General features: G+C 37.2%; 1 protein-coding gene across 1 annotated transcript; it reads right to left on the bottom strand.

Annotated features, from left to right (window-relative positions):
- Positions 1-229: 229 nt before the first annotated feature.
- On the bottom strand, positions 230-27258 carry LOC131164593 (notchless protein homolog). The gene is made up of 13 exons (XM_058121893.1): positions 26919-27258; positions 14829-14910; positions 14632-14721; positions 13495-13620; positions 11076-11203; positions 8745-8944; positions 7759-7822; positions 7185-7295; positions 2683-2820; positions 1688-1830; positions 1555-1609; positions 605-661; positions 230-500 (listed from the first exon to the last, which is right to left on the bottom strand). Exons 1-13 carry the CDS (start codon positions 27066-27068, stop codon positions 417-419), a joined length of 1428 nt encoding a protein of 475 aa, XP_057977876.1. The 5' UTR covers positions 27069-27258; the 3' UTR covers positions 230-416.

The following is a 27258-nucleotide window of genomic DNA, read 5'->3' on the forward strand; positions in this document are numbered from 1 at the left end:
GGCTAATTTTTTGTAATTTTTTGAAAAATTAAAATTAAAAAATGAAAATGGCTTCCACAACTAAATGGACCCTTAATGACTAAAAGTGTATCCAACTCAAAATTGATATCATTTGGAAAAACAGTAACTTAAAATGGTTGGTCATGTAAGGAACACAAGTAGAACTCTTAACCAAATTATTCACCATGCTTCTAAGGGAATAGAGGACATCACAGTACCACTGACATCCTTTCAAACTTTAACCTTCACAAAAGGGAATTGCATTGAGGATCATTCAGCTCTTTGGTAATATACAATTGAGTGTACTATATTCATAAATATCATTACTATTTATGACTCGGCAAGGAAAAAGAAAATTTATCACAACAAAAATTTGTCCATGTTTTCTGCAAGTCCCCTTGTCTCCTTCAATCAATTTAGCCCATCCACAGCTTCAACACTTTATCCTTACCCCCAGAAGCCACCTTCTCACCATCTGGACTCCAGTCAACAGCAAAAACCTTTCCAAGGAAGAGGCAAAATTATGCATACACAAATATAATTACAGGCATCTTCGTGTGAAAAATAGTACATTAATTAGCACGACATAGAAGGTTTAGGATACCTCATCTGCATGGCCTGGAAGGTCTTGCTTCAGCTTCAGTGTCCGAATATCCCAAACCTAGACAGTAACAGAATTTTAAATTTTAATTAGCATCCCAAGAGCGTAAATGATCCACATTGTCCAAAATGGTGAAAACAATTCATATAGCTGATCCCACCTAGCGGGATTCAAAGGCTTTGCCTTTGATGTCATTTGCACCCCCAGTTAGGTCAAGGGTCACGATTGTGGCTCTGCCTTAAGAAGTCCATCTCCAAGTCAAACACTAGAATTTGCACACACCAGTCGAGGACATTTGTGACCCCAAATTATAAAAGAGACAATATGATTGTCATTACTATTGATAATTTCTGATGTGATAAATTAGCAAGCAGGGAAAGAGAAGAAAAGTTAATGGTGAAATTCCTTAGTCCATCCCTAGCTATCTCAGCTACAATATCTTCCTTTGAATGCTTGAAAAAGAAATAAGTTCAATTTGTTTTTGTATAAAGTCTCTCTTTTTTTTCCTTCTCTCTCTCTCTCGTGTGTGTGTGTGTGTGTGTGTGTGTGTGTGAAGGCTACATGAATGCGTGGGGATGGAGGGGCACACAAAGGACTTCAGATGGGATGAGTTGATTCTAAGACCTTGGGCGAACACCTGGACTTAGGTGCATGCGTAGGGACAGAGGAACACAAAGAGCTTAGGATGGATGAGTTGATTTCAAGACCTTGGGTGTACATCAAGACTTGAGTCGAAGGTGGGAGCACCTACTACTGTGCTAATCACACTCCTCAAAAGCATTTCAATATGTATAGACTATTTTAATTTCAAGCAATGCCATCATCAATGAAATTTCTGTTATCATACTTGGTGGGAAAGCCTAACTTTTCTCACAGCATGTATATCATATGCATGCATGTAGATACAAATAATAACCCACTCGACACAACAGAAAAGATTTCCTACAAATTACCTTTAGTGTGGAGTCCTTGCTCCCACTTAAAAGAAGCCTACTATCAGCAGACCAACTGGGGGCAACAAAAACAGAATAATTAGCCCAAAAAGCAAACCAAATAGACAAAGAAGACAGTAGAAAATTTGCAAACCTTATCTGATAAACAGGCCCAACATGACCCCTAAAAGCAGCAACAAATTTTCCCGTAGTACCATTCCATAATTTGACAGACTTGTCAAATGAGGCACTTGCTACCCATTGTCCATCAGGTGAAAAGTAAACGTGGTTCACAAGCTGCAAGCAAGTAAAAGCAACACTTAAGGCTCAATTATTCAACTTCAAGAAAAAAACATATTCAAGCAGATATGTTCATCTTTCAGAGTCTTCTTACCCACTGAAGCATGATTTATGCAGGTAAAGAAATACAGTTGGGAATTAAGGGCTCCTGCAACGTGCATAATATGAGCCCATTTGAGACAATTCTGAATCAAAAGCGATTTCGAAGTGCAAAATTATTTAAGCTAGCCTCAACAACTTGGCTGGATGATTACACTTTTGGAATCACAAATTGATTTTAACCCTAGAAATGCTTTTTGGAGGAAAGATGGTTCTTTACACTTCCTCAAAAGCTGATTTTAGACCAACCATCATCTTCCAAGTAAATCATTATAGATTTGATCAGAAGAAATTTTACACCCAGATCACTTTTGCTCTGAACCCTTCCCAAACACACACTATGGAGGGCTGAAAAACTTATGCCAGCCAGACAAACCAAAGTAGGCTAGGCTAATACTTGCTTTTGCACTACCAAGTGTGGGTAATTTCAAAACTACAGAAAGCTTTCCTTTTGTATAATTATAGGCAATAAAGTAATTAACATAACCACAAGAAATTAACTTATAGGTAATTTTTAATACAGCTACACATAATGCATTATCAACCACCAACTTAAAAAATAGTGGAAATAGCACACACCTAACCAAAGGAACTCTAAACCAACTTGCTGAAAAATTTTCTAATTTCCACAGCAATGCCAGAAAAGCAATTATTCCCCAATAGAGGCATATCAACTGTAATGCTTCCCAGGCTAAACAACTTCGATTGGAACAAGAAACAGAATACTGAATTACAATTAGTAATATGTACCTGTTGATGACCTGTCATTCGAGTTTTTGGGTGTTTGCTAACAGCAGGTTCCCAAAGGAACATTGTGAAATCGTCAGACCCTGAAACCAATCTTTCTGGGGCATTGCCTTTCATTTTGTTGTACCTTTGTAAAGCCACCTAATATAACAATGAAAAGAGATACACTTAGCTGTCTAAAAAGGGAGAAAGCAGGAAAAGATGAGGTCTTTCAGAGTTGACCAAAGACCTCGCAGTGGCACTGGCACAAAGCCTACTATAAAGAATGCTCACACTGTTAGAACAGTGAAGTCGTGAATCATTCTGCAACAGCTAGAACAGTTACATACTTGTGCTCATAAGTCATGATGGATGCCAGTGCCACAAATTATATTTGGCAGTTCAGAAGAGAAGGTAGAAATAATGACCAATTATTTTATTTATTTTATTTACTTTCTTCCACACCAGCAAGAACATAAGATGAATATTTTTCATAAGCTAAGGGCTCGTATATTTCTGTATTCTGTTTTCTGTTTTCGTTTCAGTGCAGTGAAAAAGCAGATTATGAAAATGCATTGGTTTACATTGTTAGTTTTCTATTCTGTTTTTTGTAAAAACTATAAAAACTAGATTTTAGAATTTTTAATTGTTCTGGCAAGCTAGACAAAATACTTCAATATTCAAAATTAACTTGTGGATCAAATCATTCATTTTATATAAAATTTTAATTAAAATTACAATAAAATGACCATGTGAATTTAAAATAAAATTAAAATATACAAAAAAAAAATTATAAAAATTAAAATAATAAAATTTATTAAAAATATTTTATTTTTCAATTGTCATGTACAACAATATTGTTCTGCTAAAGTGAATTTTGAATCATAATAATTATTTAAAATAATTATAATAACTTTGTTTTTATTTATAATGTTTTTATTTTTATTTTTTTTGTACTTTTATTATGTTAATCATATTTTTATTCTATTAGATTTAAGGACAAAACAAATTTTGTAACTTGTTCTAGTTTTAGAAATATTAACCAAACTGGTTTTAGGTTTCTAGTTTTTGTTACTAATTTTTAATTTTCATTTTCATAAATTTTGGCAGTGATACTAAAGGCCTCTAAGTCCCAAACCTATGTTTTCCGGTTTAAATGGATGAGAACTAACAAATCCAGCACAAAGCAAACAAAGAACCAAGCATAGGCACTGCTGCTGCGTTTGAAACAGCATTAGATGGTGAATCTCAGGTTAAAAAACTACAAAACAAAGAAAGAAATCCTCCAATTAAAAACCAAACTGTTGTATAGATAGATTAACAAAGACGTCCTGGTATATTAGAACATCCTCATTCTCTCAAAGCCTTCAAATGAAAAATTAAAGTGCTTTTACCAGTGTTCTCAAAAGCGCTTAACTATACTAAAGCTCCAAGCAAGGACTCTTGGAGCCTAAGAAAAAGGTGCTATGAAAAGCATGCATCTGAGTTTAGCGAAGTGCACATCTTTGAAATAAATAAATATATAACAATTAATATTAGAAAGAGTGGAAAGATCTAACTAACACATAAGAGGAAAAATGATAGAAAAGGTGGCAATTTTTGAATAACCAAAACAAAGTTAATGCTAGAAAACTTTGCCTAGGAGAGGGAAAAAGCAAAGTTGAAGAAGGGAACAATCATGAGCATAGTAGATTATTATCTTGCCTTTTATTAGATTTTGTATAATAATACAGCTTTCCATTTTCTTTCAGCACCCTATCTGTGTGTGTGTTTGCGCGCATGTGTGTCTATAGAGAGAGAGAGAGAGAGAGAGCTTTTCCCAAGAAGGAAAAACCATTTGAATCTTAGATGGAAAAAATAACAAGACACGCTTTTTTGCCCCAAAGCTCAAGGTGCGTGCCTCTTGAGCCTCAAGTGCAATATGCCAATGCACCTCCCCTAGGGCTATATGCCCTATGATCATGCACTTCACACCTTAAGCATGCTTTTTGACAGAACTCGCACTTCACAAAATCATTGCCTCCTATTCCTTCTAAAGCCCCTAGATGAAGTGAGTAAAAGACCCTCCAAAGATTTTGGGCAAACCAACTGCTTTCCAAACAAAGCAAAAAACTGTACTCCACAAAGTAGAACAATTCAAATGTGTGTGCATCTCTGTTTTTATATGAGAATGAGATTTATCACTACCTTTGGCACAACAAAAAAATAGCTGGATAAAAAGCCTCCTAACCTGCAACATATTGCTGGTGTTAGCTTGATTAAGGACTACCCCAAACAAAAGCCCTCATCTTAGAAGGAACTATAGGGTTCGTTTAGTATTACTATCAAAAATTATAGAAACGAAAATCAAAAAACAAAAACCAAAAACAGAAACTAAAAACCAAAAATCAGCGACCTATTTAGTTAATATTTATAAAATTAAAATAAATTTCCTAATTAAAAAATAATCTTTTCATCTTTAAATCAATAATATTATAAAAATATGATTAAAATAATACAAATTTAAAAAATGCTATAATAAAAAAACTATTATAACTATTTTATTTAATTTCTATACTTTTAAAATTTACTTTACAATAAAAATTTTACTGGACATGACAATTGAAAAATAGTAGAAAAATTTTGTAATTGACCTTATTATTATTTTTGAAATTTATGATTTAATCTAAAAGAACTATTTTTGGATGTCAAAATTTTTGGCAACAAGTCGTCAAAACAACTAAAAACCATAAAATTTGGCTTTCAGTTTTTTAGCAAACAACAAAAACTGACAATAGAAACAGAAAACTAACATAAACAAACACATTTTTATAATCTATTTCTTCACTGTGCATAAACAAAAACAAAAAACAGAAAATAGCAATGATACAGGCCCTTCGCTTTCCAAATTTGATTTGCTTGTGAGCAAAAGCATGGACACTGAATAATATGAGAATTTTAAAAGGTTTAATGAATAGATTCCAGAACTATCCAAAAGTCCAAATTCAACTATCTCAAAAGGACAGCTGGAAAGAGTTCAAATCTGTGAGGGGCAAATAAGTCCATTCGCCTCTCTGTGATCAAGATACCTGAAGAACAGAAAATTCCAAGAGAAACTCCCCCTTATAATATTTACCATTGGAGCATTATGAGGACTATAGAGGTAATAAATGAGGAAAGTCTGTAGAAAAGGAAACAGCGCCTCTTGAAAGGTCCTCTGAAAACTGAATCTGGGACCTATTTCTACTGTAAGTAAAGAACAAATAAGAATTTAGGAAATGAATTTCCACGGCCCCACAGGTAACATTATCTGCTAATTTAGTATTCAATCATTCTCCAAGAGGCTAAACTTACTCCTTACCACTTTGTGCCAAACATAATTAATTTCCAAATGAAAACACTATGACTACTTCCCCACCAAAGCAATGTTTATAGACACAATGTTACCAAAACCTAAAACTACCTCAAACTCAAGCCCATAAACAACCTCCCAAGACACTAAATGAATCCTCGCTCATCACCCTCTCCAACCAATTTAGAACTCATAGGAGTTTCAAAAATTTAAAAAGAAATTAAGAGAATAGAAGACAAAGGCACCTGAATTACAGAAATACAGCCACCGAATGAGGAAAAAGCAAATTTCCAACTATACATCCATCCATAGGATCCCAGGAAATAGTTGACCAAGGATTACCACCGAAAGAAATTTATAGATAAGAAAAGATTCCAAGCAAGAGTAGAGTGTCGAGCTGACGAATCCAAATCAGATAAGTCACTAAAAATAAAATTTATCAAATTTATAGCAGCCAGGCTGCTCTTACATACAAGTTCTCAACTCAAAAATTGTATCAAAGTGCATTAACAAAAGAATCTGCAAATCCATCATATTATCATGTGCATTTATTGTATCTAACAGCATTTTTATTTTATTAACCAAAATTAAAATCTAACACACAAAAAATGGCTGCCCCATTCAGTGGCCCAACTAATTTCTATTGCCCAAGCATAGCCTCAAGCACCCAGACGCTCAACTAGTTTTCCATGAGGGCACCAAAATTTTACATGGTTTAAGCAACCAATCACCAACCATGCCCAAGACCACCTCCAAAACACCGAGTAGTCTCGCCCAAGAGCCTAGGCAGTGGCTCGTCACTAAACTTGCTCGGGGTTGTGGAATCTCCTCTCATGTCTCACTGAGATCACTAGGGTGCTGCCAGGAAATCTGCGTCTTTCCAAGATTTCTTAGACTCCATGTAGATATTTTCCATAAAGTTCTTCTAACATCACAAATATGCCTTCTTGGCAACTTATCCACTATAATTGTAGTTATTCAAAAAAAATATCAATTGTAAAAGACTCAAAGTTTTGTGCTTTGATTGATAACTAGATTAGACAAAGTGAAATGAGCAGATGAAGACATTTAAAATTATGTGATACAGTATATGAGCATAGATTGCATAGTGGTGTGTGTATAAGTGGAACAAGGAAAAAGGAAAATGAAATTGCTAAAGATCTGATGCAATAATTAAACCATGCATCTAAAATACCTCCTTCATTTCCTCTGGAGATGAATACTGCTTGCCCGTATGATCAAAAGCTCCAGTACGAAGAACATATTCAGTGCTCAATGCAAGGGAATTAACCCAATGCCCATGGCCCTAAAAGCAAGTTAGAACATACAAGGATGATGATGACAGTATAAAAAAGTAGACAAGAATAATGGTGTACAAAACTAACATCCAAAAAAAATCTAATGAACCAGAAAGCCCCCACCAAATAGAAATTTGTGAGTAGGAAACTCACATCAACAACTACAAAGGATGTGAAGATAAAAAGGATGGTATTGTGGAGTCCTTTCTAAGGTGTATGGGGCCGAAATTTTTTTATCAATCCGCAGCAACAATATTATAAAAAAAGGTAATAAGTTAAAAATGAAATTAAATCAATGGTAAGAGAAAAAAGTCAGTTCAGTATCAATATAGCTAAAAAAGCTTATGAAAGATAAACTATCATGATGGAACTTGAATATTTATGGTATGCGGCAACCAATTTCGTGTCAACAGAAAAAATAAAGCACTGCACCAGAAGAAAACATGAACAACAAAATATGCATGATTTTACCTTCAATTCACGAATTAGCTTCCCTTGTGAAGTTTCCCAAACTTTGATAGTACAATCCTGAGAGCTGCAAAAGTTAATTGTAACTTGTAAGCTGCCAACAAAGCTCTAAAGCATGATAAAAAAAGGTTAACCGAACCATAAGCCCACTAAATATTCGTCAAAATTTCAATTACGTAAATATGTAGATACAAATTTTGAAATCAAAAGCAACAGCCTGGCAACTATGCTAACTTAGAAAGGAAGACATGAAAAATGACCTATTTTAACATCAATAAAGAAAATCAAATCTAAATATCAAAAACAGTTGCAAATGGAAACCAACATAATAAATACATTGAATCAGTTGATAATTTGGCAAGAAAGAGACATTACAGGCCCAAACATGAAACAAAGAAACAGTTCAATTGAAATCCACTCATCACAATAAATTATAGGCCTTGGTCTCCTGCTAACAGACGAGCTGTTGGAATGTTGACCAGGTCTGCTATATTTTTAGGGGGATGTGGGGGATTTTTTTTGGGGGAGGGGGGTGCTATCTTAAGCATGTAGCAACCCAAAAGAAGAAGAAGAAGAGAGAAAGAGAGAGAGAGACAGACAGACAGGCAAACAAAAAAAACTCAGGATGTAGATTAAGCTTTACCCTAGCACACGCCTTATTATGGTGTCTGCCATTTCAGGCTCATATTATGGCACATAAAACCATAAGATTCCAAATGTAAAGACAAAGTTGGATAAGTAACCGTGGTTGAAAGGTCCCAAATCCTTAAATAATTCAAGTAAAAAAGCACAAATGAAAACAAGAATTTTGGCCCAGGTAAGATGCCTCAGTATCGTGGATGCTCAGCATCTCTAGAGCAACTATAGCCTGAAAATGTATACTTAGTGGTCCAGGTAAAATATTAATTTAAAGATCAGCAAGACAAGGGAAATTCAAGAAGCTGAAATACATTAAAAAAAAAAAAAAGTTTCAAAAATTAAAGTTATACCCAGTATATATAACTCCATCTCCGCCCCATTTTACACAAGTGACTGCAAGCGTGTGACCACTAAGACAAATCACACATTTCCTCGTTGATATGTCCCATATGCGTGCATCTCCATCTTTACTGGAACTTACAAAGCGACGACATGAAGCATTGAGATGTACTGGTTCCCAAGATATACCAGTTATCCATTTCTTATGGCCCTGACACATAATAAATATTTCATTAGGGTCAATAAATTCTTCACAATCGCACACTATCAGAATAATTGATCAATTATCTTCCTAATGATCTAAGATTGTCACTTATCTCAAGTTGGTAACATAAAGAGATGATTTAACTATTACAGGTAAAACGACAAATGCCAAATTAGAAAAGTTGTGGGACTATGCATAGCCTTTTTTTTTCATAAAAAAATAAAATCTATTTGAGAGAAGAACAGTTAGAAAGAAAAAAAATGGAGAATAAGGCATCCTCCTAGAAGAAAACAAAAAATATAGAGACAAGAAAAGGAAAAATAAAAATCACCAATTACATAAAAAAGATCAAGTTAACTAAGCCATTCAGACCCGATCAATGTCTGAAACAACCTCTTTTAAAGCATCCATGTGAGAAAGCTCACAAAGAAGTAAGAAAAACTAAATCTCAAAGCGATGATAAAAGGAAAGCGCCACCATCACAGATAAAAGCATTCCTCTCTAACCAAATGGCCCAAAGAACTGCAAAAACTGTACAAACCGTAATCTTTTAATATTCTACGCCTTCCAAAACCTCTGAACAAAATCAACGAGAAAGTTTCCTAGGATCCCAAACAAACCCAACATTCACTAAAATAATCAGACTGCTCCATGAGCTCAACAACACCAAACAATGCAAACACAGACGAGAATTCAACACATCAATAGTAGAACACATTGCACAAGTATCAAGAGAGCCTTGTGAGGCCTCCTTATCTGCAGTGGCAGATTTTCATATTTAACTCTACTAAAGAAAGCCAATCGAACAAAAGCTAAACATGGGAGAAACCACCGTTTTATAAGCACAATATGCGGGGGAAAGGAGTAGAATGCAAATATTCAAGAAGAAAATATTCCCAGCCAATCCAAAATCCAAACCCTAGCATCCCTTCAGAAAAAGGGCGATAATTGATAAGAATCCAACTAACCAAGTAGGAGACTGCTTAACAGCCTCCCCATCATTAAGATTCATTTGAAAAGGATTCTGCTCTATGATTGGGAACCATAAATCCTCCCAAAATCAACAACTATTTGGTAGGAAGTTCCAACACTAAGCTAATGATACAGAACCCTTCCAACACTAAACTAATGATACAGAACCCTTTTATTGGATAGGATGCAAGTCAGCTCAAACTCTTCCATGCAGAATACTTATCAAATTGACATTATTAACATCGTACGTACATAAACTAGAAAATGTCAATGTTCAGAAAACTTTGGAGGGGAAAAAAAACAAAACTCTTTTCAGCATAAACTGACTAGGTATTGAACCTGTATGCCCCTGCCAGGTCGCTGAAATGAGATCTACAACTTATCAGCTATGAAATTTCAATGGAAGAACATAGTTTGTGTTTCTCAAATTCCAAGAAAATCTTCTCTTAACATAGTTTATGTTGTGCAACTTCCTAGATAATCTTCTCCCTCTTATTTATTTAATGGGAACCTAAAGGAAAAGCAATTGGACAACAATATACCAATTGAAGCAAACCGTAAACATATTGAAACAGCCTCTTGCAAAAAGGCAAGGTAAGGCTGTGTGACCCATCGTGGTCCGCCCTTTCCCCGGATACTGCATATGCAGGAGCTTCATGCACCAGGCTACCCCTTCTTTTTAAGCAAATAAAAAAATATGTAAGACTTGTAAATAGTTAACCCCCTGCAGGCTGCAGTGCAACCACCTACTTGTAGGTGCATGGACGGTGCCTCTTACCGCCCAAGGGTTTAAATACCGTCTCAATTACGTGGTTGCAGGGAAGGGACTAAGGTTGGACCAACACTGGGAAGTTTTCACTCAATTAATGGCCATGTCCCTCAATATAAAAAGCTTATAAGCAGCAAATATTTGGATTTCAATAAATATACAAAAAGAAAATAAGACAAAGGATGAAAGCTCATCCCGTGCACTTCTAAAGCACACTAGGAACTAGCAGAAATAACCATGCTAAATAATGTAAAATGCTATGAAGTGACCCAACAAGCACAAGGAAAACCTCGTGAACTAGGGAATACACACAATGTGCTCATATAGAAAGCCCAAGTAGCATTTTGTTACTACTAAAAGAATAAATAATGTTAAAATTTTAAATATAGACTTTACAGTAAGTGGATTGCCTAAAGGCTTTCCCGTCTGTGGATCCCAGCACTGAAGTTCTCCAGCCTTGCTTCCGCTTACAAGGTGTTTGCCATCAGGTGCCCAGGCAATACAAAGAACCCAATTCTTGTGCCCTGAATAAGATGGGACAAGTCATCACTGTCTCGTAAAAAAAAAAAATTCTTTGATTGAAGAAGAAGAGAATTTATCAAGAAGAAGTACAAGAAGGAGCATAAGAAATCCTCATTAAAAGAAACAAAAACAAAAACAAAAAAACATGTAAACCAAAATTTGCCAAATTCTTATTAAGGCCATTCTCATAGCCATCTCTCTAAAAGAATTCATATTATGCAAAGCATACCAATCATAATAAGCACGTAAACCAAAAATTTTCCAAATTCTTTTAAAGGCCATTCTCATAGCCACCTCTCTAAAAGAACTCATATAATGCAATGCATATTGACCATAACTTACCACACCCTCCAAAAACAAGAGTGTGAAACAGTAGGCACTGTTCTGCTTCGAGGTTCCCCTTAGGAATCAAGCAATTTCTACCTTTGGTAAAATAGTGTCCTCCTGATGGTTCAAATTAAGCCAGCATCGATTTTTGAGAGGTAAAAAATTAACATGTCATTTGCAAGAGAAACAATATCTTCTCCAAGAATTACAACATGCATACATGTTGCCCATGGTACATGAGAACTTAAAGCCAGCCAATTGAGGTGATGGAAATGAAAGAAGGGCTGAAAGGAGCACTGCAAATCAACCAAGCCATTCATGAGCAGCTCATAGTTCCGCTCGTGAAGGCTTGTACAGCTCATTTGGCTCATTCATTTGAATAAATAAGTGATTCTCAAGCTTATGTTTGAGGCCCATTCCTTCAACAAGCTGAATCTAAATAAGGTTGAGCCAATGAACTCGGCTCAGTTTGGCTTGTGAATAGTCCATTTATAAGCCTGTTTGGGCTTGTTTATAAGCTTGGAGTAGGCCTTTTAGAAGCTGGTGGACTTGTTCAAAGGCCCAAATAGGAGTGAATAAAGATTCTAATTTACAAACCAATAAATATGTATTTTAAATTGTGTGGGCCATTCTAATAAATGTGCTGTTATTTTTAAGTTTTTTTGGTTCGTTTTTTTCTTCTTCGTGATAATTAAACAAATCTACTAAAAAATAAGACATAATTACAGTAGAGGAAAAGAAATCCTCCAAGAAAAAGTGCAAAAGGAAAAAAAAAAACTAAAAAGTTGCATCAAAGCTGCCTTCCAATCCCTTTGAATATGGGACAGCAAAAGACCCCCAAAAACCCCAAAAGAATGAGCTAAAAAAGAAGCAAGAAAAATAAATTTCTCCAGAGCAGCCTTGTAGAAGTCTTCTGATCTTTAAAAACTCTAGCATTCCTTTCAAGCCAAAGCAACCAAAGATTGTAAAAATAGTACAGTCCGAAAATATCCTTCTTATCTCCTTCTCAAAACCCCAAAATTAACCTTCAAAAAATCTTGAACAGCAGCCCAATCCTCACCAGAGTATGAAAAAGAGTTCTGGTTGGTTGTTGTAATTATTTATATTTTTTTTAATTCAAAACAAAGCCATATATATATATATATATATATATATAAATATACATATAGATAGATGGATAGATACATAGATATGTATGTTCCTTTCCTAGATTTATCAAATAAGTTCATCTTTAAACTAAAATTAATCAAAGCTCAGTATGTGCATGCGTGTATAGATATATGTAGATGTGTACGTTCATTTCGTAGATTTATCAAGTAAGTTACCTTTAGAACTAAAATTAATCAAAGCTCAGTTGTGAGCTAGGTGAATTAAGCACATTCAAGCTTGGTTTAAGCTCAACTCAACTTAATAATCTAACCAACAACATGCTAAGTCCAGTTCGGCTTGGTTGAACAGCTATATTCAAGCTCAGTTGGCTCAAGCTCGAGCTCAATAAAAAATTTAATGAACAAACTTGACCACAGTAAAGCTCCACTCGGCTTGGCTTATCTCATTCAGCTTGCAGCCCTACTTTTCAGCAGATACTATATGACTTAAGACCCCTGCCCTCAAGAGCATAACAGTAAAACACAAAAATATATATAAATAAATATAAAAATAAAAATATTCATGTGTAAATATGCAGCCACTACAAACAACAGGAAAGTAGCTAACAACTAGGCTCCACAAAATAACACATTCTCTTTGTCACCAACTGTTCTGCCCGATCAAATTACCAAAACCGATAACATCAAAATTATCATTAGTATAATAAGCTCAGTTACTCCACTCCAATATTTCACTAAAAATGTTCAAACAACGGGAATTATGCCATTATCATTGAAATCCAAGCCTTCAGCCTGTTACCGAAGTTTAGTATTCAGTACACCAAAGAGAAAATTCCCATAACTCATAATTTACTAACCTGTACAAGTATACATTGGTGTCTGGGTATTTAGGTCCCATAACCTAACAGTCGTATCACCTGAACCACTGGCCAAATGTCTCCCATCTGGACTGAATGCAACAGAAAGTACAGCTTCTGTGTGACCTGCAGTGCTAAATATATGAGACAAATTTATAGGATTGTCAAACAAGTAACAAGGATAGCAGATAGAAAATTATATAGCACATTCGCACCTAATGAACTAATAGGGGACTAGTACCAAAGATGCACCCAGATATCCAAATATAGGAGGAGATACACTCAGCTGAAAACTGAAAAGGGAAGAACACAAAAAGAAGGGGAAGTACAAAAGACATCTAATAGTGATATACTTTTAGGTAAAACCCGTGATACGATGATATATTTTCCTGTAAAACCTGTGACAGTAGAACAAATGAGTACAAAAAAATATGGTAAAAACAGTCAAGATCCAATGACAGACTTCCAGCATGTGCACGCTATTTTAGTCCACACTTCAGAAATGTTTGCATTTTTACAAAATTCAAGCAACTCACTGTAGTTCTTTCTTTACATTTGTTTAACATTGTTTATGGGTGCCAATGCTGGCAAACCAAGAGGCAAAATTTAAACAAGAAAAGAAGCCACAGTTTTGAATTCTTCAACTGATATTTGTATCCATGTAGCTTTATTTCTATCATTTGGCAGAGTAGTTGGTGTCTCCATTATACTCTTTTTCCTATCTAAACAAATTTTAATTTTCAAAAAATAAAACTAAGAAACTAATAAGTTGCAGATCAAGGGGAAACTACATAAGTACTAGTAGCATCCTTTTTTCACAAATATCAGAAAAAGAAAATTAGAACTCTCATAGGCCAGCAAACACATATAACACCAGAACAATCCTACCAAAAGACAACCATCAGAACGTAAAAATTGCTGCAATTCATCATGCAACCTATATCTTAGAAGCAGTCACAAATGGGAGAGCAAGGTAAGATTCATGTTGCATTCTGTAAATAGTAAAGTAAGAAGCTCACCAGTTTAAAAGCAGATGCTTCAATATTAGCAAAATCATCACATTCAACACATAATTTACCAAAATTTGCAATCCAAAAATATAAGGAATGAAGAACAAAAAAAAACTAAGCTTCATACCAGCTATTGTTGCTGAACAACGATTTACGGGACGAATTCGGAACACTGCTTGTGGTTGATAAATTATCGATAGCACCTTCTCCACAGAAACTGCAGTTTTTTCACCAATGAAAATCAATAGATAAGAATTAAGAGAACCAAACCCCTAATGTGATGGAAGATGAAATATACCATCTTTTCTTTCTTGTTTTCCCAACCTTTATTTTTCTGTAAGTAAGTTCCAAGCTGCACAACAAGCTCTTGATCTGCTATGTAGAAAGCATAAGGCAACTTCTCCTCCTGCACACCCCATAATTGAAAAGTTCATCACTCATTACTCCATTTGAAAAGCAAACACAAACTTCTCTAAAATCTACAATGAAGGCCACAAAACATATTTGTTTAAATACATTGTGCTATGTGTTGACATTGGATTCTCGTCCGGGGTGCATCGATGGATGAAAAAAAATTTATGCATGGCAATTCCCCAAACAAGAAAGCTTAAAACATGGGTGGATAAGACTCGAGAAAATACAAAGACTGAACATGCGAAGTCGCCACCTTTACTTTTTTCTTTTTTTAGGGAAAACAAAGGAAAAAACCCTAAAAAGATCTACGGTCCAGAGAAAAGGGGTTCGGGAGTACATTTGTACGTAGGGAAGGAAAAGAATTGTCATAGTGACGACACCGAATTCTAGGGCGAGGTGGCCGATGGATGAAAAATTGTTATGCATGACAATCCCCCAAACAAGAAAGCTTAAAAAAGGGGTGGATAAGACTCGAGAAAATACAAACACTAAAAACGCGGAGTCACCGCCTTTGTTTTTTTTAGGGAAAACAAAGGAAAAAACCCTAAAAAGATCTACGGTCCAAAGAAAACAGATTTGGTAGTACATTTATGTGTAAAAAAGGTGGTAGACCAACCATTCTAAGGGAGATTAACCAACTAGCACCCTACAACACCCGTTCGAAAAACGGTTACCACTATGTGTGTGTGTGTGTCCTAATTAAGAAATAAAAAAGAATAGGAAGAAAGGAAGATCCCCTTTTGGGTTATCTAATGAAGAATTACCGTCCAAGAGTCCAAACAACAGGGCTAAAAGCCCTGACATACTCTGGTTTGAAAAGGGGAAGTAGCTTCAAAATATCCTAAGTTTTGAAAAGAATAGAAAAGATGATGAAATTTTGATTGATTGTCTTATGTTCAAGGATGACTATTTCTTTGGAATTATAATTTTAAAAAGTTTCAACGCCATCAACAACAACAACAACAAAACCAAGCCTTAGAAAAAAGTTTCAACACCAAAATGCATAATTTCAATCAAGGACTTGGATGATGTGAATAAAGTTTTTGATTTGAATTTTAAGTAAATGATTGAAATTAAAGAAAGTAATGTTGACGGAGTAGAGAATTTCTTGATTGACACCAAGCATTAATAAAGAGTTGAAGTAAACCTTTCATTAATGAAGAGTTGAAAATCTCATATTGACTATCAAGGTTCAATGCTTGAGTAGGGTCAACCATAGCTTGAGGAGGATTTTGAAAATCCCTGATTGATTATCAGGATTTCAATGCAAAAATGGGGTCAACCCTTGATGGAAAGTTTGAAACTCATTGACTGGAGATCGGGGTTTTAATGGAAGAAAGAGTCAGCCCTCAATTGAGGATTTAAAAATCCTTGATTGAAAATCAGAGTTTTAATGCAAAGATAAAGTCAACCATAGCTTGAGGATTTGAAAATCCCTGTTTGAAAATCGAGGTTTTAATGCAAGCATTTAGTCAACTCTCTAATTGAAAGCTTGGTAATCTTGAATGTCAAATTATTTAGATTGGATTTATGTTCCTTAAATAAGGCAATCATAATTTATGAAAAGGATTTGAAATTTTGAAAAAAAGAAAAGTTTTCATTTTGACCAAACAAAGGAGGTTTTTAAAAAACAGCTAAATTCATCACCAGCCATCAAAGGAAAGGATTTGAAATTTTGAAAAAGGAAAGTTTCAATTTTGACCAAAAAAAAAAAAACTTTTGAAAGAATTGCTAAATTCATCGCTGGCCATTAAAAGAAAGGATTTGACATTTTTTAAAACAAGGAAAGCTTCAATTTTGACACAAAGGGAAGTTTTTAAAAGAACTGCTAAATCCATCACCGACCATTAAAGGAAAGAATTTGAAAAGGGGGTTCTAAAAAAGAACATTTTTTTTTCCTTTTGAAGAAGATTCCAAGTTTATTCCTGACTTCAATACTATGGTACATGGATCAACTCCATTTGCCCATACAAGTTTAATGGAGAGCACTTGTCCCCTGCCTAGGATTGAGAAAGGGGGAGTACCATACGGTGAACCCCCCCCTGCCATCCCATCATCGGCCAAGTTGAGATGTTTAGAACAAATTTGGAGACCAGCAAAAGACACACTAGCACTAAAAGGAGCTTGACAGCATATACACTTAAAGTGATCTTTAATAACAAGCAAGCATAAGCAATCCAAAGATTATTAATGAGCACTAGAGATTAATAGCAATGCAAGAGCAAATTTAAACTCATTATTTAAACAAATCTTCAACGTTTGCAATAAGTTCTCATCAATGAAGTCAATTACATTCCATCCCAAGAGAACCTTCAAAGACATATTTCACCGAGTATGAGTCAATTGGTAATTCATTGCATTTATGTAGGTCACAATATTAGTCACAAAAGGCTGCAACCATTCTTTATTCACATACCTTTCATTCATTCAAGAAGTCATATGAAGGATAACTTGTGCATACAAAGCATAAAGAAAAGAAGTTCATTAACAACTAGAGCATAGAATGATCAAGCTAGGGACTCGAATTTCTTTCATGCATCTATTCAAAACTAAGAAGAGCAATCATCAATCAAGGATCAAGAATATCACAGCCATGCATGGTTAAAAAAAACAAACCTAACCCTAACTCATTAACCTCCTTGCAGCCACCAAAGCAGCTGCCTACCCATGCCCTTGTGTCACGGTCCGCCTCTTTTCACACCGTTGTGAAGGGCCGTGCGGCGCTAGCTAAAGCACTCTTGCTTAACTATCCAGCCTATCGTTTACCAACATTCATCCACAAAGCACTTTCATTAACATTCATTCAGATAGCAGCGGAAATAATAATCAATTCATGAAAGTCGTGGCAACCAAGCAGTAAACATTGAAGCAAACGTAATTCATTAACAAATCCTCCGTTGACATGTTGTACTTAGCGAAGGAGGCAAGTAGGCTAAGCACGTTGACAATTGCTAGTGAGTTTTACAATGATTGATGAACACTCACCCTCCCCTAAAGAGGTTTTTATGTAATTATCATCCTGGCACTAGGAAACATCAAAGTGACCGAGGAGTCATACTGCCATATTTGGCTTACAAAGACTCTACTAGCAGAAAATAACCCTACACTAGTATTTACATGATGGAAACCCATCCCAAGCACACGAGATAAGCGGTCACAGGCAAACATAATGCCCTAAACAAGCTTAGCTCTTGACATTCTCTCCCACTTATGCGGTCGATGTCCTCGTAGACTTTTGGCGGTAGGTACACTTCAACTTTGTCCACGAATGGCTTCAAATCTTCCGCAAAAATCCAGCTGATTTCTTTGTCATCAAGGCACTTCCACTTCACTAGGAACTTCTGCCGCTTCTTCCTTGAGGATATGAACTTTCTGTCTGCAAGGATCTCTTCAACATCATGTCTGTCAGGTTGCACTGTCTTCAACTCTGCACTGTTTGACTGACTTCTGCTCAGGTTGTTGGTGTTGGCGTTGAATGGCTTGAGGCAGCTGACATGAAACTGCGGTCTTCTCTCTTGATCTGCCCACTTCTTCATTTGCATAGAAGCTTTCTCCAGATAGGCTTGGGCAAAGTCTGCATTCTGTCTCCCTTCACTGGTGAAGATGTACGCCCTAGGACTCTTTCGTCGGTACGGCTCGCCCACTATGTGAGGTAACAGTGGCAGCTGACCTGTAACAAGCTCAAAAGGACTCTTGTTGGTTGTTGAGCGCCTTTGGGCGTTGCCACAGAACAGAGCCACATCAAGTAGTTGCACGCCATTCTTCTGGTTGTCGTTGACAAAATGGCACAAGTACTCATCTAGCAGCTCTTTGAATCTCTTCATCTGTTCGTCTATCTGTCGATGATAACTCGAAGAGATGTCAAGGTGTGACCTGAATATCCTGAAAAACTCTGTTAAGAAGTTGTCAGTGAACATTAAATCTTGGTCACAAATAATAACTTGGGGAACACCCCAATATCTCACAATAGTCACAAGGAACAATTGTGTCGTCCCCTCTGCCGAGCAGTACTTTGGTGCGGCCATGAAAATACCATACTACTTCCGCTCCCCTTTGTCTTATTGTCAAGTGAGACAAGTTTTGGTATAATCAACCACATCATCCCGCGTGTGCGGCCAATAATACCTCCCCAGTAGTCCTGTCCTTGGAGTCATTCTCCGCGAATACCCCTCAACGAACTTCCTGCAGTATCTAGTAAGGCCAAGAAAGGAACGCAACTCCTTCACTATCGTGGGGATCTTCCGTTCTTGAATCATCCTTACCTTCTCCATACCCCTCCGGATATGACCTTGTTCAACCACTTGACCAAGGAATTTGTAGCTCCGCCGAGCGAAAGAGAAATTCTCCTTCTTCACATTCAGACTGTTTCCCTTCAGCCTGTCGAACACTTTCCGTAGATGCTCTTCATGTTTCCTCTTAAACAACACCGATGCTCCCAACGGTGTTTTGGAAGGGCAAACACATCACGCTTCCACTTCATCAAGTTGCTTCCCCAACTCTACTATCTCTCGAGGCGCAATCCGACATGGCCCTTTAGCAGGTGGTTTCACTCCTGATAACAACTCGATCTCCTCCTCCACAGTCCGTCGTGAAGGCAAATTGTGAGGTAGCTTATCCAGCAACACCTCCTTATACTCATCCAACAACGCTTGGATGGTCGCAGGCTCCAGCTCTTGGCCTACTTCTTTGTCTACCACTACCGTGGCTAGACGTGTTTGCTCACCCTGACCCAATCCTTCATTGAGTTGTATTGCTGAAAGGGACTTCCCGTCGTCTCCTTTCATTGCAACGACTTGCACCATGCACGAGTGATCTCCCATCAAACACAGGGAACCAACCGAAGGCATCAGCACTGCCCTCGTCCCCATTAGGAACTCCATTCCTAGAATGACTAGATAGTCATCCAATGGCACCGCTGTGAAATTCGCATGACCTTCCCACTGTCCAAGCTTTATAGCCACTTGCTTGGCTACTCCCAGAGTAGGCTGGGCTACAGAGTTAACTGCTTTCATGCGTCCTGTATCCTTCTCTAAGGATAAGTTGAGTCTCCTTGCTTCCAACTGCGAAACAAAATTATGAATAACTCCCGTATCCACCATAGCGCAAGTACTCTTCCCATTTATCCTCAAGTCTACAAACATTAACCCTTTTGCTCGTGTAACTTTCAGTGTTTTTACCTGCTTTTCTAATGCGTTCACCAACCGCACTGAACCCACCCTCGGGGCATCATCCTCTTCCCCATCGTCTTCCACTGCCTGTTCTACAATGGAAGCCTGTAAGGCATTAAGTGATGCTTTGTGAGGGCACTCAAAAACTCTATGAGGACCTCGACACAAGAAACACTCAATTTTACTCTTCCCCTTTCCATTGGGTGTGTTGAACCCTTGAGACGACGAAGCTTCCTGTGAAGTTGATGATTTAGAGTCGGCTCCCCCACTCTTGGGTTTGCCATTCTTGAAAGACTTTCCACTGTTTCTCTCTCCGCCAAACCGTTTGGACGAAGCGGTATCATCACCAGCGTAGTCAGTCAAGCGTTCTGCAGCCGCTTGTGCAGTTGACAAGTCTTGAACCCTTTGCCTATGAAGTTCAGTTCTTGCCCATGGTTTCATCCCCTCAAGAAAATTGAACAACTTGTCCTTCTCCGACATATCCCGAATATCCAACATTAAAGCAGAAAATTGTTTCACATATTCGCTGATTGACCCCATATGCTTGAGATCTCTCAGTTTTCTCCTTGCATTATACTCAACATTCTCAGGAAAGAATTGGGCCTTGAGCTCTCTCCTCAAGTCTGCCCAACTATCAATTACACAACTTCCATTTTCAATATCTCTGTACTTGGTACGCCACCACAATTTGGCATCACCAACCAAGTACATGGTCGCAGTATCCACCTTTGCCTGTTTTGAGGCCATCCTCACAACGCAAAAGTACTGCTCCACATCAAACAAGAAGTTCTCTAACTCCTTGGCATCTCGGGCACCCCCATATGTCCTGGGTTTTGGCACCTTGGTCTTGCTAACCCGGAGTGTTGGAGTTCCCTATAGCAAGAACCATCACATTCACTTTTGCATCCAGATCAGCCATCTGGGCTTGCAAAGTTTTCACAATGTGGCAAAAGTCCTCTAACATGTCGCCTATCAAACCTGCTTGACGTTTTTGTGATCCCATCACTTCATCAACAAGTTCTCTCATCTGGGCAACCTCCGCGGCCATAGTGTTGGTTGTTTCCTCAACCTGTGCTTCCAGCACGCTGATCCTCTCAGCAGTGTTTGGTGCCATGGTCACTTACCAAAACTTCTCAAATCCAACAACGAAGGCAATCGAATTCACGTAGCAACTCAACCTTGGGCTCTCACCAAGTGTCACCGACTTGGCTCTGATACCAAATGTCACGGTCCGCCTCTTTTCACACCGTCGTGAAGGGCCGTGCGGCGCTAGCTAAAGCACTCTTGCTTAACTAGCCAGCCTATCGTTTACCAACATTCATCCACAAAGCACTTTCATTAATATTCATTCAGATAGCAGCGGAAATAATAATCAATTCATGAAAGTCGTGGCAACCAAGCAGTAAACATTGAAGCAAACGTAATTCATTAACAAATCCTCCGTTGACATGTTGTACTTAGTGAGGGAGGCAAGTAGGCTAAGCACGTTGACAATTGCTAGTGAGTTTTACAATGATTGATGAACACTCACCCTCCCCTAAAGAGGTTTTTATGTAATTATCATCCTGGCACTAGGAAACATCAAAGTGACCGAGGAGTCATACTGCCATATTTGGCTTACAAAGACTCTACTAGTAGAAAATAACCCTACACTAGTATTTACATGATGGAAACCCATCCCAAGCACATGAGTTAAGCGGTCACAAGCAAGCATAATGCCCTGAACAAGCTTAGCTCATGACACCTTGCTACCCTAATCAAATGAATCCCAACCTATGCATCCTGCTGCTCCTGTTGCTGCTGCTGTTCACAGCACCCATTAGCACAGCTATCCTCAAGCTAAAACCCTCCACGACACCATGAAGGTCTTACTTCAACCCTCAACGGCAAACAAACCCTAGCCTCCCTCTAGTCCTTGCCGCCAGCCCCTTCAGCAGCTCCTGCTGCAATTTACAGCAGCCATGCTGGCTGCCACAGCCCCAAAAACCCCATGAAGCCCAAAAAACAATGAACAAGCAGCTTCTTTTTGATGCTTCTGACGACCCAAACGAAGCCGTAAAAAACCACAAGCAAGCTGCTTTCTGCAGGCCTTTGAGGCCAGGAAGGAGAGATTAGGGTTGATAAAAAATAAAGAGAGATAGAAAGGGGAGTATTGCCATTATAAATAAACAAAGAGAGAGAGGAGCACGGCCATTAGAAACAAAAGAGAGAGAGAGAGAGAGAGAGGTGTACGGCCATTATAACGAAAGGACAAAAGGGAAGGGAGGAGACAGCCGCTTCACGTGAAGAGCTAGGGGGAGAAGATCACGAAGTTTTGATCTCTTCAAGGCACTTTTCTACTTTATTTTATTTTTAATATCAGCTTGAAGTTCTTGTTCTTGTTCTTGTTTATCATGTTAGGGTTTGGTTGTTTTGAGTGATGACGGCTACAGGGGTTGAGGGAGGCAGTTGCTAGGGTTTTAGATAAACCCTAGTCATTCATCCAGAGGTAAGAGGCTGTGTTTTTTTGAGCTGTGCACAGCAACTGCTGCTGCAAACAGTAGTAGCCACGTCTGCAGGCCCTTTAAGGCCAGGTTTTGTTTTGGCTGTAGGCAGCAACAAAAGCTGCTTGCTTGTGGTTTTTTAGGGCTTCATTCGGGCTGTAAGCAGCAGCAAAAAGAATCTGCTTGTTTGTTGTTTTTAGGGATTTAAGGGTTTTTGGGGCTGTGGCAGCCAGCATGGCTGCTGTAAATTGCAGCAGGAGCTGCTGAAGGGGCTGGCGACAAGGACTAGAGGGTGGCTAGGATTTGTTTGCCATCTAGGGTTGAAGGTAAAGCCTTCATGGTGTCATGGAGGGTTTTAGCTTGAGGATAGCTGTGCTAATGGGTGCTGCAAGCAGCAGGAGCAGCAGGATGCATGGGTTAGGATTTGTTTGGTTAGGGTAGCAAGGGCATGGGTTAGGTTTGTTTTTCTCCTTCCTTGATTTAAACCATGCATGGCTGTGATATTCTAGATCTTTGATTGATTATTGCCCTTCTTAGTTTTGAATAAATGCATGGAAGGAATCCGAGTCCCTAGCTTGATCATTCTATGCTCTAGTTGTTAATGAACTTCTTTTTTTTATGCTTTGTATGCACAAGTTATCCTTCAAATGACTTCTTGAATGAATGAAAGGTATGTGAATAAAGAATGGTTGCAGCATTTTGTGACTAATATTGTGACCTACATAAATGCAATGAATTACCAATTGACTCATACTTAGTGAAATATGTCCTTGAATGTTCTCTTGGGATGGAATGTAATTGGCTTCATTGATGAGAACTTATTGCAAACGTTGAAGATTTGTTTAAAAAATGAGTTTAAATTTGCTCTTGCATTGCTATTAATCTCTAGTGCTCATTGATAATCTTTAGATTGCTTAAGCTTGCTTGTTATTAAAGATCACTTTAAGTGTATATGTTGTCAAGCTCCTTTTAGTACTAGTGTGTGTTTTTCTAGTCTCCAAATTTGTTCTAAACATCTCAACCTGGCCGATGATGGGATGGCAAGGAGGGTTTCACCGTATGGTACTCTCCCCTTTCTCAATCCTAGGCAAGGGACAAGTGCTCTCCATTAAACCCGTATGGGCAAATGGTGTCGACGCTTGTACCACGGTATTGAAGCTAGGAATAAATTTGGAATCTTCTTCAAAAAAAAAAAAAAATTTCTTTTTAGAACCCCCTTTTCAAATTCTTTCCTTTAATGGCTGGTGATAGATTTAGCAGATCTTTCAAAAACTTCCCTTTGTGTCAAACTTGAAACTTTCCTCATTTTAAAAAATGTTAAATCCTTTCAAATCTTTTCTTTTAATGGCCAACAATGAATTTAGCAATTCTTTCAAAAGTTTCTTTTTTTGTCAAAATTGAAACTTTCCTTTTTCAAAATTTCAAATCCTTTCCTTTGATGGCCGGTGATGAATTTAGCAGTTTCTCAAAAACCTCCCTTTTTTTGTCAAAATGAAAACTTTCCTTTTTCAAAATTTCAAATACTTTTCATAAATGATGATTGCCTTAATTAAGAATACTCACCCCAATCTAAATAATATAGACATCCAAGATTCTCAAGCTTTCAAATAGAGAGTTAACTAAATCCTTGCATTAAAACCCCGATTTTCAATCAAGGATTTTCAAATCCTCAATCTAGGGTTGACTTTATCTTTGCATTCCAAACCTGAGTTTCAATCAGGGATTTTTAAATCCTCGATCGAGGGTTGACTCCATCTTCCATTAAAACATTGATCTCCAATTAGGGACTTTCAAACTTTCCATCAAGGGTTGACCCCATTTTTGCATTAAAACCCTGATAATCAATCAGGGATTTTCAAAATCCTTCATCGTGAGTTGACCCTACCTCAAGCATTAAACCTTGATAGTAAATTCCGAGATTTTCAACTCTTCATTAATGACTGGTTTACTTTAACTCTTTGTTAAAGTCAAGTGTCAATCAAGAAATTCTCTACTCTATCAACATTAGTTTCTTTAATTCCAATCAATTACTTAAAATTCAAACCAAAAACTTCATTCACATTATCCAAGTCCTTGATTGAAATTATACATTTTGATGTTGAAACTTTTTAAAATTATAAGTCCAAAGGAAAGAGTCATCCTTGGGCGTAAGCCAATCAATAAAAATTTTTTCATCATCTCTTCTATTCAATTCAAAACTTAGGATATTTTGAAGTCCATTCTCCTTTTCAAACAAGAGTATGTCAGAGCTTTTAGACCTGTTGTTTTGGACTCTTGGACAATGATTCTTCAAACCAAAAACTTCATTCACATTATCCAAGTCCTTGATTGAAATTATAAATTTTGATGTTGAAACTTTTTAAAATTATAATTCCAAAGGAAAGAGTCATCCTTGAATGTAAGGCAATCAATAAAAACTTTTTCATAATCTCTTCTATTCTTTTCAAAACTTAGGATATTTTGAAGCCAATTCTCCCCTTCAAACAAGAGTATGTCAGGGCTTTTAGCCCTGTTGTTTAGACTCTTGGACAGTGATTCTTCACTGGATAACCCAAAAGGGGATACTCCTTCCTTTTTTCCTATTTTTTTTATTTCTTAATTAGGACACATAAACACACATAGTGATAACCATTCTTCGAACGTGTTGCAGGGTGTTGGTTGGCTAATCTCCCTTATAGTGGTTTGTCTACCACCTTTTTTACACACAAATGTGCTCCCAAATCCGTTTTCTCTAGACCATAGATCTTTTTAGGGTTTTTTTCTTAGTTTTCCCCAAAAAGAAAAAAAAAACAAAGGTGGCAACTCTGCGCTTTCAGTGTTTGTACTTTCTCGAGTCTTATCCACCCCTATTTTAAGCTTTCTTGTTTGGGGGATCACCATGCATAAGTAGTTTTCATCCATCAGCACACCTCAAACCAAAATTCAATGTCGACACTATGACAATTTTTTGAAATTGAGAAGCTTCATCTTGCTTTGCATGACAATTGAATATCCAAATCCATAAACTAAATTATATCCAGTACTTTAAAATAAAATAAAAAAGAATGTTGACGCTTATCACCTTAATTGATCAGAAAGGATAAGCAGTTTTAGCACAACAGGGAAAGAGGTCACTTTAACCTGAACCATGTCAATGATCGGCATTTTTAAGAGAAAAGACCCTTCCACAATGAGAAAATACTCTTAAAATAGAGACACAAATGCAATGAGCAAACTACCCAATTCAATCTGCACAACAAATCTACAGAGACCATTAATTGATTGATTAATTCACATACAAGAATCTACAATGATTTTGTTCCATTTTTTACCAATCTTTGTTTCCAAATACCAACACATATAGCAGACACCACTATAACCTGGGATCATTAATTGTCTACCATTATATTAACTAAATGCACAGTTTAAGCTGTGTTTTGATTTTTGAACTTTTAAAATTTCCCAGTTCCCAGCAGCCCCAACCCAACAAAAAACCTCCCCTTTTTCCTCACAATAATGGTTCCACTGCCATACATAATATACAGAAAATACTGTAGGAAATTTGAGTGCCCAAAATTTCAGATATTTGGCCAAACTGGAAACGTTCCATTTGAGAAATTTTAAAATCCCAAGTTATGTCATCAATATTACATTAATTCCTAAAGTCTTAAAAAAAAAAACCAAATAACTGAACCACTTGAAAAGGAAAATACAGCATAACACAGCAATACTTGCCAAAATATATTTTTTATAAGAAGATCTAGACCATTTGAGAACTAAAATTCACCCGACAAAATTAAGAACTAAAACACACGACGTAAGAGAACTAAAATTCAAGCCCCAACGTATGATTTTAACTGAAAGATTTCAGACGATTTGAGAACTAAAAGACACGTCACATCACGACACAACGGCATATGCTCAGTCAAAACCATAAAATGCACTTTTGATCACTGATTTTTTTTAAATTTTCTATCTTAGTCACCATAATTTTTTTATTATAGGAAAATGATCATCAGTACATACTAAACTGTTATAATTTCAGTCACTGTGCTTTCTAAAATATTGCAATTTTAGTCCAATAATTGCACAATTTAGCAAATGAATTCCAACGTTCAGACTGCAGAGTGACCGCAACTGAGAAAAAGGAAAAAAATAAATAAATAAAGTAACCAGTGTGACAAAATGTCAAAAAAAAAAATTTAACTAAAATTTGAGAACTATATTCGCCCCCTCCCCCCCCCCCAAAAAAAAAATAGTAAGAACTAGAATACATGTCACTTAGAGAACAAAATATGCTTAATTCAAACAGCATATAATTTTTGGCAACTAATTATAACTTCATAACCGAAGAAATCAATGAAACTCACGTTGCTAAGGAGCTTATTGACGATTTGCTGAAGCTGTTGCGGACCGGCGTTTTGGGGAAGGTACATGGGAGGTCCCAAGGGATTCCCTTCTGGGTCCGTCAGAGAACACATCACGTTGTTGTTGCTCTGCTCTTCTCCTTCGACCTCCATTGTTTTCAGGGTTCAATGCACGGCAGACCTGGCGCTGCGTATGGAAAAGAACGGGTGGGTTTGAGTTGGAGGGGAAGGTAGGGTTTTACGAGGGGTTTGGTTTTGGTGCTCGTCAGAGGCGCAGAGCGCTCTTGGCTCTTCGCCTTTCGTGGGTCGTGGGTCGTGGGTCGTAGGCCGTGGGCCGTGGGCC

Source organism: Malania oleifera, chromosome 9, assembly GCF_029873635.1.
Source record: "Malania oleifera isolate guangnan ecotype guangnan chromosome 9, ASM2987363v1, whole genome shotgun sequence".
Classification (NCBI taxonomy): Eukaryota; Viridiplantae; Streptophyta; class Magnoliopsida; order Santalales; family Ximeniaceae; genus Malania; species Malania oleifera.